The sequence below is a fragment of the Bemisia tabaci genome, chromosome 8 (assembly GCF_918797505.1).
Source record: "Bemisia tabaci chromosome 8, PGI_BMITA_v3".
In the NCBI taxonomy this organism is placed as follows: Eukaryota; Metazoa; Arthropoda; class Insecta; order Hemiptera; family Aleyrodidae; genus Bemisia; species Bemisia tabaci.
Window position 1 is genome coordinate 39,205,736 of NC_092800.1, and position 14,025 is coordinate 39,219,760.

Consider the following 14,025-nt stretch of genomic DNA (forward strand, 5'->3'; position numbering starts at 1 on the left):
GGGAAATTTGGCAACTCTCGAATGCTCATACGGCGTTCTTCCTTAGCACGGCAGAATTGGCAATACCGGAGGCCGCCTCGTCGCACAGGTGTCATCCTCAATATCTGCCGTGACCACGGCCGCAGCGCGGCGGGGGGAGGGGGGCGAGATAGCGAGAAGTTAGAGCGTGGAGTAGCATCTCCCTCCCTCCCACCGCGGCGCGTCGGCCGTTTTCCTATTGTGTATATTTTTACCCGGCCGTCAGTCAGCTGAGCGGTCTGTCGCGTTCGAACCTTCTCCGCACGCTCTTCACCTATTTCGCTTTCGATAATGTGCTCTCACCCTCGTGGTTTCTCGCGGTGCTGTGTTTACGCCATCCGAAATGCCCCAACCGTGCTGTGATCTCGGAAAATCAGTGAATTTTTCAGTGTAATTAACAGTGCATCTTCGTCTTTCTCCGCCGCTTTTGAATCCCTTTTTTGTTTACTTTCTGTGATAACGTCAAGATGACCATGACGGCCAAGCACATGGATGATTCCACCACCAGCAAAGAGAACCTCCTCACACCTAAAGGTATTTCCGAAATTTCATCACACTCTCCCATGTTCATTTCATTAATTTCTCTTCATTTTCTCATGTTAACTCGAAAATATCTCGTGCACAAGGTGCGTTATGTTCGGTTTAAGGTTATGTTATAAATCATTATCTTATCAGTTCGTTGAAATCTGCACACGAAACTTCGCTAGTAATTCAATTTAGTCCTGTGATTTATCTACTGAGAACGAAACCGAAAGTAACGGTGTCTCACTGCACTGCAGGTCTAGATCTGTAGGGTGAGGTGCTGACTGCTGAGCATTTCTGAGAAAAAGGAGGGTGCAGCCATACATCACTGAGAGTCAGGAATTTCTAAGGCACTAGTTGGAGGCTGATAAAAGGCATGACACAGTCCCTCTCCCTTGAGTTGACTGCCAGACATTAATTTTTGAAAATGTCTTTTTTTAGCATTTCCTACTTTTGGGTTGATAAGGTGCATTCTGGCAGCAGTGGGCCAGTTGAGTGAGAGATACCTGGATCCTAACTATGAATGGTTGTAGGGTAGAAGGATGGTCAATTATTTTAGAAATAGACATGTAGGAGAAGGGGGGGGATGTATCACTCAAATAAGTTGGGGATCGTAAGGGAGGTTCTTGAGGACCCAGCAGACAGATTAGACAGATTAATCGTCAAAGCAATTGAAGATCTGGAAGAACCCGTATCTCCTTATTGCACATTTTTGTGCTAAAACTTATCTCTCACTTAACTACCGTAATACTTGTGGCATTAATCCTCATCAGTTTGATAATCTAAGCTTACAACAATGTAGTGTACCTCAAGCACTTACTTTGTACTTACGGAGGAAAGCATGACACATGGTTTAACTTTTTTCCTATTACGCACAGTCATCGTAGTACAGAGTCTTTTTACTATATGAATGAGTAGAGATTAAGAACTTTTTTCATCCTTTATCTAAGTAAATATTCTCCACTTAATTCTCACTGATTTAAACTATGCAGCATGTGCAGAAGAGGTTTTTTTTAATTTTGGAGCTGTCACCAAAGAAGTCCCTTCTCATAGTGAGACCTTTGAAGTTGAAGTGGTGGGTTCTTATCTCAACATTTTACATTTTATCTAAGTAACCCTCCCTCCCCATTTTTTACACGGCGAGCACTTAGTGCGTCATGAAAATTGTATTAATTTTTTCATGTCAATTCCCCAAAATTGTTTTTAAAGAAACGTACTCGCGTATATATGATCCGTGATCACCAACACAAAAAAAACGCAATTACATTTCAACGTTGCTAAATTGTCACTCGTAAATTTTAAATTTTTATTGAAAAAATGTTGGACAGTTCGGACTAAAAATTGACCAACGTTTCTTTCGATTAAAAGCTAAAATCAGTAAAATTTGGAAAGAAATTGCGAAGTCATACATCATCCTGTAGGTAAAAAATTGAATGATAGCATTCGAGAGCTGCCAAATTTCCTCCCATAAAACGTTCATTTATGAGGAGAATTATTAAAAATTACCAGGAGAATCTTAGAAATTTCTGAACTGCAAAATCTTCGGTGTATTTTTCTTTTGACGTCATGTAAAAAATCATCCAATGTTTTCTTCCAAGAGCATTCGCGCATTTTTCCTCCCATGAAAGTTCATTTCTGAAGAAATTCATGTACTGGTTCTCTTGAAATTTTCAGATAGTTTCGATCTGACTGAAATGAAATTCTCTGAAAAGGAGAAAAAATCTGAACACGTTTCCCGGAAAAATCTATTTTATCAAAGGAAACTTGGCAACGTCTGAAGACGCATACGTCGTTTTTCCTCAGAACGGCAGTATTGTCATCCCAGGCGAAAGTTTTGTGAAGTTTAATCAAACCCTATTTTGCTTTGTTCTTCTGCTACCCAAATTAATCAGCGAAGATCGAAAGGAGAAGTGGAGAGAACCTCAACGACCCTTGAACTTTTCTCATTTTCAGTTGATGCTTGGGATTTTTTCCTGTATAGGTTTGCTTGTAACTCCTTAGCTCTTGACATCCACGCGTCCATCGATCGTGTTATTTTTGCTCTTATCAGATCCTTGAAAATGCCTTATCGTCCGCTTGTTAACTCCATTTCGGTGGTAAAATCAGGAAACTCGTACCTCGATTGCGGTGACCGTAAAATTGTGATCGTTCACGGGGAAAGAATCGGTGGCAAAATTCGTCGTCTCCCACACGAAAGCACGTAACTCCATTCCAAGGTTGTAAAATTGATTCGAACAATTTAATTTTTAACGAGAATGTCCTAGCGGAATTTTTGTAGAAAATTTGGATGATTTTTTCATGAGGTCAGAAGAAAAATCACCGAAATTTTCAGTTAGAAATTTCCAAGATTCTCCTGGTAAAACCTGCGCGGGGAAATTTGGCAACGTTGAAATGTAGTTACTTTCGTGCTCTGGAAAAAAAAAAAAAAAAACACATTGGATCTAGAGTCCAGACTCTTAAAACCATTGACAAGAAAGAATACTCTTGATTCAGTCGCGGATTTTGCTTAAATCAAGAACCAAGCCTCTTAATTTGAGCGGATTTCCTTTTGATTTAAGCAAAAATCTGATTGAATCATGAGTATTTTTTCTTGTCAATGTTTTCAAGAGTCTGGACTCTAAATCCAATGTGTTTTTTTTTCCAGTGTGAGTGTGAGGAAAACAAATTTTCTAGTGGAACGATTTACTCATACCTAGCTGGGTATTGTCGAATTTTGGTCGTAGGTATGAATTAGTATTCCACGTCCAATACCTCATCATCAAAATGTGAGCGATAGAGAAATCTACCTTCTAGCGGAATGTAATTCACGCACTGGAAAGTTCGAAATGCAACTTCTAAGCGTAAGATTAGCTCGTATAAGTTGTTAACTCAACACCGATCAAATGAAGCACGAATCTTATGATTGAGTCATTCGTATATTTGCCATTTACCTATTGGAATTACTCATGAATACTTATATCCTCTCCAGGAGTTGATTTCCAAACTCTCCGACGTGTGAATCATTTCCCACGAATAGTTTTAGACATGAAACTTTTAAAATAGTGATTCAGTTCGGTTTTCTGTCCTGTGTCTCGTGAGTTTAGACGTTTCGACGGAAAACTCTCAAGTTTCTAAACAAATAAGTTGAAAGCTGTCTATGTAATTTTTAGAGGGCGCAAAGTAGTATTACGACCCAGTACGTTTGTGCCCTGAACTCACAGCTTCTTTTTAGTAACTGAAAGATCCAACCCTTTGAAACAGCGTCTTTTGAACTGCGAATTTCAACTCGCCGTAACCCGGTTTGAGTTAGCATTTTGTGGGTGGTTTTTGTCCCGAAATGCTCGTAGGACACTTCACTGTACTCTGGACAGTAACTTCGAGTTCAATTTTCTCCGGACGAAGGTCCTTTTCCCAGAACAGTCACAGCTGCCCGTTTGCATTCTATTTTATTTTTTTTTAATACGAGAAAATCAAAGGACAGTTATTAAACTTAGAACGAAAGATCTTAAATCCGTAATGAATAATCTGATCGGACCGTCCTCAGAGGAAAGGTACGAAAGCAAATTTTTCTGGAGGAATAACAGCATTACTTAAGGGGATTCGATGGACCCCATATTTTGTGTCAGAACGACATGCGATGTATCGCATCAATAATTGGTTCCATTTTTTCAGCTACTCGTCATTTTTCTCCAATTTTGAGATCGCAATTCTGTCGTCTGGAGACTAAATCACTCCCTTGCCAATTTAACAAAGAAATTCAACGTAATAAAGGCGTGGTTTTTTCAGAGAGAAAATATCGCATTCGAGTGCAGTTTCAATATCAGTATCGAATGCCATGTTTTCTCTCTAAAAAAACCACGCCTGTATTACGTTGAATTTCTTTGTCAAAATCGGTAAGTGAGTGCTTTAGTCTCCTGACGACAGAATTGCTATCTCAAAATTGAAGAAAAATGACGAGTAGCTGAAAAAATGGAACCAAATATTGATGCGATATATCGCATGCCCATCTGACACAAAATATGGCATCCATCGAATCACCTTAATAATGCAGAGTTTAAAGTCTTCAACTCAAATATGAACATTAAGCGCCAATCTCTCTCTTATTTGTTGATTTCTGGGTATTTTTAGTATGTTTGACATGTTTTGCATCAAGTTTTGATGAGAAAACATGTCCTGTGGTGCTTTAATTCGCTCTCTGTTTGGTGTCTAGTTGTCCATTATTAAAAATCTGTCAGTTGCCCCTTGGCAACTTCGGTGCCGATCTCATCTCCGCATGGAAGAGCGTAATAATTATTTACACTGTTGTATTAAGGAAGAACGTCGTAGGAGCCCTCAGATGTTGTCGAATTTCCATCGATACAACCTAAATTTCCTGGAAAACTTGCGAATTTTTCTTTCCATTTCTCAGAGCAGTTTTTTTCGCAATTCAATCGGAAGTATCTGAAAATTTCGATGAAAAATATTAGTACTATTCCTTAAGAATAAACATTTTACCCGGGGCAATTTGGCAGAATTCGAAAGTACATTCGGCAGTTGCGAGGGGTGAAGATCGATTATCGATATTTCCCCCATTTGAAGCTGTGGTAAAGAATCGATCATTAAGGTGTTCGTTGCAAACACCCTGTTTATCGATTCTTTTCCGTAGGTTTAAATGGTAGATCAATCGATGTATCGCAAAGCACGCCACGCCACTGACATTCGCTTCGCGTTTTTCATTGGCAGTAAAGGATTCACTGCATATTGCCCAAGAATCAATAAAAAACTCGTCGAAGTGCTCGACGGAGCCTACCGCGCACAGTGGATCGAGTCAATTGAGTCAACAGGAGAGGTCGGACGAAATTCGGAAACTTTAACCGCATTTAACTCCGTCCATACAAAACTTTGAGGTTCTTAAAGTGGTTCCATTGGTATTCGTAACATTCCTCGTAACATTTTCTGCTGTATGAACCTCTTGAAATTTATAATGTGACGAAATACAAATAAAAATTTGCAGTTTTAGCCAAAAATTTCGTGTCCGACCTCTGTAACTGACTCGATCCACTGTGCGGCAGGTCTAGCAAATTATTTCAATCGTGTCTTCGCATTACTGCGTCGCTTCGATGAAATGAATAAACCTGCGTTTATGCACGCACATTGCACGTTTCGGATGCTGCATTCTCCAGCAAGTAAACATTTTTACGACTTTTCGCTAAGTGCAGCTATGTTCCGAGGCTTTATCGCATCGTCCTATTGCAGTCAGCGAAGCACGCCTACAGCAACGGTCCTTTCAGTGCCCAATTTTTGAGAATTTCTTCTCAGCGCCGATTGTTGATTTTTCGGATCAACAGTTTTATATTAAAAATGTATATTGCTGAGCAGCAATTGAGGCGTTGAGTGCAGAAAGGGCATTTCATGGCTGCGGTGTCCCGGAATCGCCTGTGCTAATTTAAATTTTACAGAGGAAACTATTGGGTGAATTTTCTGAAATGTTTCATTTTCAGCATTGTAAAATCATGTACAAAATTCAGTAAAAGTTTCAATGGATTCCATAGGTTTGCTAAACGTTAGCAAAGATTCTGAAACACCGCAACCTAGAAATCCCCCTTTTGCACCCAGCGCTTAAATTATAGAATGCGAGGGCAAGGGTGCAAAAACTTCTCGACTATGCGACCGATGATCGGTCGCGTGAGAAAATGGGAAGATCCCGAAAACGGTGTTTATCAGTGGGAAAGCCGCAAAAAATAGGTTCGCGGCCAAAATCACGGTGAAACTCACGTGTCTTTCGCATAATTGCGGCAATTTTTACTGACAGAGCCGTAACAAAGAAATTTTTTTGTAATTTCTGCATACCTTTTCTCATCTCATAAACTCCAAGTCCAGGGAAAACATCTTAAAAATGGGAAAAGAAGTTGAACTTCATTTTCAGTATGGCGACTTTTACTATGGAGAAAATATTTCAAACACTGGAAAAAAAACACATTGGATCTAGAGTCCAGACTCTTGAAAACATTGACAAGAAAAAATACTCTTGATTCAATCAGATTTTTGCTTAAATCAAAAGGAAATCCGCTCAAATTAAGAGGCTTGGTTCTTGATCCAAGCAAAAATCCGATTGAATCAAGAGTACTTTTTCTTGTCGATGTTTTTAAGAGTCTGGACTCGATCCAATGTGTTTTTTTTTCAGTGAACATATTTTTCGCAATTCGCTCTAGATGTGAATTCATTTCTTTCCGTTTGAATGTTGGATCAAATCAAGGTCCCCTTTCCAGTGGACGGTTACAAACGTGATTTGCGATATATCGTTTGATCTGCCATTTAAACCTATGGAAAAGGATCGATAAACGGGGTGCCCGAAACGAACTCCCTCGTTACGCGATTCTTTACCATAGCTTCAAATGGGGAAATATCGAAAATCGATCACTCACGCCTCGCCACTGAAAGGTCATCGAGTACCGACTTGTTTCCTCATTTTTAAGCTTTGATCGTGAGAAGACGGGTCAAATCCCGCGGGACCGAAGGATATCCGGACTTATTTAAATCAAAAGCAACTATATCATTCTAACATGAGCCCTGAATTCCTTAAGAATACACGCATGTCAGAGCTCATGTTTCAATGGATTTCGTTCCTTTCGATTTAAATACGTCCGTGTTTATCACGTTGGTCGGCGAATTCACCTGTTGCTTCTGCTCTCGTGCTCTCGCGGTTCTGTCGCTCCGCCTCCAGTCATGCCCTGTATCGATCAAGCCGGCGCACAGTGGACCGAGTCAATAGGAGAGGTCGGACCAAATTTGGAAACTTTAAACGCTTATAACTCCGTTTATACAACACTTTAAGCCTCTAAAAGTGGTTTCATTGGTCTTCTAGTGAAATTTTCTTCCTACTACATCTCTTAAAATTTAAAACGTGACGAAATAAACACCAAATTTGCAGTTTTAGTCAAAAATTTCATGTCCGACCTCTTTAATTGACTCGATCCTTTGTGCGGCGGCGCCCTGGGCCGGAAATAGGACCCGGCAACTCGTGTTGACTCTATGCATCTTATCAAAGTGTGTTTCGCGTCCGCCAACTTACCTGGCACCAATTTCGGTTGTTCCTCCAACGCTTAACTAGTCCAGATCAATATAGTTCCGACAGGAACAATCGTACGAAAATCTTGCTATAAAGTATACCTACATACATGAGAAATCATCGTTTCCTAGTAAAACAGCTTGAGTGTTTCGAGCAATTATTTCTTCCAAAATGCCTTGAAATTGTCGAATGAAAGGAGAAGTAATGTTTTCAAAATTTTACCATCTGCACAGAAATACGACGAAGCACCTGATTCGGCCAATTTCTGCGACGCACTTTAGTGCTTTTTTTACGTGCGAGCGAAAAGGAAACAGAAAGGAATTACCGAATCACGTGTAAGTTCTCTAGCTCTTTTTGGATTGCAATTCTCGAAGTGCACGTGCTTGTGAAGATGGTGATAGGTCAAAATGTCCAAAACAAAATGTCCAAAGTCAAAAAGTCCAAACCCTGAATGCCCAAAAATCTAAAAAGGCCAAATATCAGTAATGTCCAGCAGACAAAAAAGTCCAAAAGTAGGCAAATGTCCAAATTAATGGAAAGAGTAATTATATACTAACTGTTTTCAGGCGTTTTCGTCAGAATCGGTGTCGGCGGCTTCGTGTTGCGGCTCCGCTGAAACGCGGACGTAATATGCCATCCCACGTAGGTAACGTGGGATTTCATCGCGTTCTTTGAATTCAACGTACCGCCTTGCACGTCTTCAATTTTTTCCCGATTCTGACGAGATTTTTTGCTGACTTGCTGCTTAATGCGGGTGTGCTCGTGGTCTATCTGTATTATCAACTGCTCTGTATCGTGCTGGTCTCGGCGCATATAATCAAGGAATTTCCACATATTTAGGTGGTGTGTCTTGACCATTTTCTGGTACTTAGAGCTTTCCACAATGTTATTCGTTCGATGTAGTCCGTCTATTGTCAACTGGTAAACATTCCAGAGGCTGGGTGGAAATCTTGGAGGAAGGGCTGGCCGGCGATTTGTCGCCGGTTTACCTGTGACATAATTTTCATCAAGGTACTCAGCGAAAGGTAGCACGGCATCTGGCGCTTGTTCGCACAGCAGGTCAAAGACGTCAAAAATATCCGCTAGAGGTACAAAAGGTAGACCCATGAATGCTATACTAGGGCCCACGAACGATGATCCCTGAGCCGCGGGTATTTCTTGCAAACACTGGCAACAGCGACACCCCGGCCCGAACCGATTCTCGAGTTCGGGGACAATGCCGAGCCGAGCCACAATCGAACCCTAATTACTTACGCGTAATTTACAATTTCACCCTCCCGCTAGAAAAAACCAAAATTTGTTGAAAGTTGTGTAACATATTTTTAGCAAGTGTTTCGTTACTCTCCTTTAAAACACGAGTAAAAAGAGGCCTCGTTTATAAAAATCTGTCAAATAGCAGCAAAGTTACAGTTCGAGATACGATGTTATAAATAAAAATTGGACTTCGCTTCAAAAAGGAAAAAGAAGGAAAAAATAAAAATTGTATATAACAATTATATATGATTTAGCTCAGAATTTTACGAGCAATCCAACCACGTAATGGACGAAGAGATTGGGGCAAAATTACAAGAAATTGATCTTTTACGAAAGGGCTTCCGATGAAGAATTTTGACCTGAAGATAGGGGTAGAATAGCAGCAGTCCGCATACAATAGCTTTTCGCGTTCACAATACCCGGTCTCGTCGATGTGCGTGCTCGACCCTGCAGCGTTGTCATTTACATGGTCCATGCGTTTTATTCGCCCGATTTTTCAGGGATCATCGTTCGTGGGCCCTAGTATAGTAAAGAATCCCTGATGAGTGGCTCATGGATGTTCTGATAATCATGCACCAAATGGACTGCATTTTGCAATTTGGAACTGTAAATTCTGGCTCATCTGAAAAAACACTTATGTGCGTAGGAAACTAATGGCACATACGTTGTTTTCAAACCGGGCCAGAATTTATAGTTCCAAATTGAAAAATGCAGTCCAAATGATGTGAGACAATATTCCGCCACAAAGACTGCTCGAAATGAAATAAGCAGGTGTGGAGGTCTGCATCAGGGAATGATTCGCGGGACGCATTAATAATGGCAATTTCAAAGTCCAACATCATATCGCTGGGTTCTAGGCGAAGGTGATGTCGGACGGCGAACGTCTTCAGCTCTCTGTACACAGTTCGGTACGTTTCTTCGTCTTTTTTTACGGACAAAACATACACAAATGGAAAGGAGTATCCCCTGTAATCTCCATGGACTGTCATCAGTTGCAAGAATTGTCGAGGGACAATTTTAAAAGTCCCATCCGTGAAAATCATCCTACTAGCCGTCAGTCTTTGCATATTCTGTACAGTTGTAAAAATGAGAATGCGACTTGGGTCAGCCGGTCCTGAATCGTACATCAGGAAACGTTGACCTGATAATGTCCTTCGGTAACGTCTCAGAATTTCGATATCTTCCAATGCCATGGGTAAAGGTGGCCGCGTTGTGTTCTGAGTGCGGTTTACAAGGCGACGGAGGGCATTGCGTTCAGGGATGCGTGCCAACACTTCTTCGTTTTGGATGGCTCCTACTTCGTCTTTGACAATATCCGTGGCGCCTTCATTCGGTCGGGTCGTTGCATGTTTCTTTAATTTTTCCAAAAATCGTCTAACTTCTACATTTGCCACGTCGGGAGCATGCAAATGCTTCGCCGTTCCGTCACTTTTGATATGCACCGCCCTCATGTCAGCATTGGTCGAGCACCGTGCATCACAAGTCGATCGCTCTACGCAACGCCAATATATGGTTGTGTCCCTACAAGCAGAGTGACGTTGATATCGGAAGTTATTATGGACAAGAATAAATTTATTTTTTTGGCTGTTCATGACAAACGGGGTAATATTAGCCATGTTTGTTATGTTTGTCAATATCACTTAGAATTTTGAAAATAGATTACTAATGCATTTTTAAAAGTAAGAATTTACCTGCTCTCATGAAAAATTTTATCACCATTTTTTCCTAACCTGCATCTCTTCATTATCCGACACATCTGTTTCTATGGCTGCATTCACAAACAGTTTGCAAACCTGCACCCAAAAATCCGATGACAACTCAACCAATGCCTAACCTCACATTTGGACATTTCCCTACTTTTGGACTTTTTTGTCTGCCGAACATTACTAATATTTGGCCTTTTTAGATTTTTGGGCATTCAGGGTTTGGACATTTTGACTTTTGGACATTTTGTTTTGGACATTTTGACCTATCACCGTGAAGATTCAGTCATAGCACTTCCGAATGTTTTCTATTCTGAATGCTGGTTTGATAAGTAGCTAATACGCAATTTTGAACTTTTGCTTTATCTCTCTAAGCACGGTGATACCAACTCCGAATTCGTTCCAATTTGCAAAGTTACATACTGCTCCAAACACGGTTTTGGGTTGAATCCGAGCTCATGCTCTTTTTTAGTCCATTGTTCCACCTTTCCCTTACAGCATCTGTTTTAATAGTACGTTCCAAAATTATAGTACCTGAAGTATTAAAACAAACAAACAAAAAAAAAAAGCAGGGCAGAAAAGATACTTGCGTGCTCAGGCACCCAGGGTATATACAGGTGCCCAAGAGCGTGCCCACTTCGTCGAATTATCTTCACTTTTGAAATTTAAGCCGCAAAAAATTGAAGCGTCATTTTTTCTCCGTTCCATAGGCGGTTCTAGACCTTCATGTTTGGGGGTGCCCAGAGGTGGAAAATGTCGGAGACCGGCCCCAAAGGGGACGGTCGCTCAGGGGAGGCCTAATTTCCGGCCCTCAAGTTTTATCCCATTCCTACCCTCCTTTCTCTTTTTCTCTCCTTTCTTTCTACTTAAATACTTATAAATTCAACGTAGAAAATTTTTAGCAAAACTTTTCACCAAAACTGCATTCTTACCATAAAAAAAAACAGTATAATCTTTGTAAAACACGGCTATCAATATTAATTCTGTTTAAAACATTTTCAATTAATTGCTGGGATTTTTTTTCAGTGTGAGCGAATACAGAATCTTTAAAAGCAGTAATTTGGTCTTTTTTAGATAAATTTTCAGATTTAAAAAATTCATGAAATAAAAATATTGCCAATTTTTTACGCTTCATAATACGATTTTTTCTTGACGTGTTTACTTGCCCAAAAGCCTCTTTCACGGTTCCAGTAACCGCACTTAATTTTTGCTTGGGGGTGCCCGGCACCCACTGGCACCCCCGTAGAACCGCCTATGCTCCGTTCGTATGTTTTTTGAACCAAACTATAAGTACCAAAGCTCATCATGGCTCATACATTTTTACTCAGTAGGTGAGCAATGTTTACAAGGTCTTACTTAATGGTTCTGAAAAGTGTTTTTTTTTTTTTTTTTTTTTTTTTTTTTTTTTTTTTTTTTTTTTTTTTTTATACATCTATAAGTCAAGGGAATTCCACGAAAACTAGGTAAATATGAGATCCTCTCACCATACAAGGTATTACCTTTTATACATTTTAAAATTTTTCGACGTATTACTTTACATGTATTTTTCACTTTTTTCTTTTTTTAAGGTATTACCTGATGATGTTGAAAGGTGTTTTTTACTACATACCTACAATTCAAGGAAATTTCATAAAAACTAGGGAACTATAAGATCCCCTTTCGCTCGAAGTCCGTAGATAGCTAGACACATTTTAAGAGGGAAATAACAAAATAAGAAAGCAGGTTCGGAATTTTTTCTTCTTTTTTCGCGGCGTCCTGAATGCTTAGGATTAATTCTGCCCGGCAACCATGTATCTAACAATGGCTCGGATTTTTTAAGGACGGGGTTTTTTCTGAGAAGGCTGAGACATCCTAGGCGCAAGTTATTAGCGGGTCCGAGTCAGTTTAGCGCCAGCGTCACCTCAGCACTGTTAGCCGGACACTCAACGCAGTGTTGGACTCATTGATAATGTTTGCTTTGCCAAGTGTCTCTTTAGTGCCTACCGTCAGTCGGTTAATGGATTAGTCACGGTGGTTGGGTGTCCAATTGGCTGAATTGGCGAACCGAAATCCCTAGTGGACCCGCCGCGCGGTGCTGTCATTTTACTTTCGCGTAAAACAGTAACCATTGTGCGTCGATTTGGGGTGTGGAGTTGCTCTTCGCGGTGGCGTAACGGAGTCCCTCGCCGAAAATCTTTCTACAAGGTGTCAAGCATAAGGATTTTCCTGATTTTCCCGGTTCTAACAGGATTTGAGGTCTATCAGCATTTAATCCTGATTTCACTGGAAAAAAAAAAAAAAAAAAAAAAAAAAAAACACATCGGAACTAGAGTCCAGACTCTTAAAAACATCGACAAGAAAAAATACTCTTGATTCAATCGGATTTTTGCTTAAATCAAGAACCAAGTCTCTTAAATTCAGCGGATTTCCTTTTGATTTGAGATTAAATCTGATTGAATCAAGAGGTTTTTTTTCTTGTCAATGTTTTCAAGTGTCTGGACTCTAGATACAATGTGTTTTTTTTTCCTGTGTTCATTAAGATTTGAGGAGAAATCGGTCGTAAAATCAGGATTTGAGAAAAGTCGGCCGTCCAAAATTCTGCAGTTCTGCTTTCGCACAAGCTTATGCAGAAATTTTAATTTTTCTCCGCAAAAAATCAGGATTTGGAAAAAGTTTGAAATCAGGATTTAGCAGTCACACCCGCGGAAAAATCGGTCGTAAGATCAGGATTTGAGAAAAGTCGGCCGTCCGAAATTCTACAGTTCTGCTTTCGCACAAGAGTATGCAGAAATTTTAATTTTTCTCCGCAAAAAATCAGGATTTAGCAGTCAAAAATCAGGAAAAATCAGGAGTTAATCAGGATTTCCCAAAATGAAAAAAAAAAAAAAAAAACTAGACACCCTGTTGTAGACCCTCCCAATTTTGATCAAATTCCCAAATCTTTTCAAATTTCTTTTGCTTGTATCGCCTCAGAATTTTCTCAAATTTTACTCGATGTTTTCAATTTTACTGATATTGAACCTCGTGAGACTCAGTAGTTTTCCAGGAAAGGTTGGGCAGTTTTCTTGAAAAATTTCAAATATTTCCGATCGAACCGAGCGACTTAAAACCAAAGCAATTTCAAAGGGAAATGCCGGCAAGCTCCTCGCTGTGAAGCTATAATTCTTTAACATTTTTAACATGAGAATTCTGTTCTTTCAGGGATTTTCCGTAGCTTGGCGCAGTTTGTTGATCGGTTTTTTCATGCGGATTAAGGGACCCGCCTGCAGTATTTCTTGGAAATGAATCATACCTCTTTGTTTTACACCCAATTTTTTTCTTCGCAAAAACTGGTTATTCTTTATCGAAATGGCTTTCTTTGTGGTAAAAAAAGAGAGAAAAGTCGGACTTGTCAGACACCTCCGTCTTTCCCTTATAGTTGATACCGAAATCATCATTTCAGAGCATCCGGCTCTATGTCAATTCGTCATTGCTCAATTTTTTATCTCCTGTTTGGTTACCAATGGTAAATGGTTATGTCTT

At 40.0% G+C, this 14,025-nt stretch overlaps 1 protein-coding gene across 1 annotated transcript in view; it reads left to right on the forward strand.

Annotated features, from left to right (window-relative positions):
• The first annotated feature begins 236 nt into the window (after positions 1-236).
• The window catches only part of Picot (putative inorganic phosphate cotransporter protein picot), a 63,788-nt gene continuing 49,999 nt past the window's right edge, over positions 237-14,025 (forward strand). Inside the window, exon 1 of the mRNA XM_019051585.2 lies at positions 237-552. Within this exon, the coding sequence (XP_018907130.1) occupies positions 486-552 (67 nt within the window). The 5' untranslated portion in view covers positions 237-485. The remainder of the gene's footprint in view (positions 553-14,025) is intronic.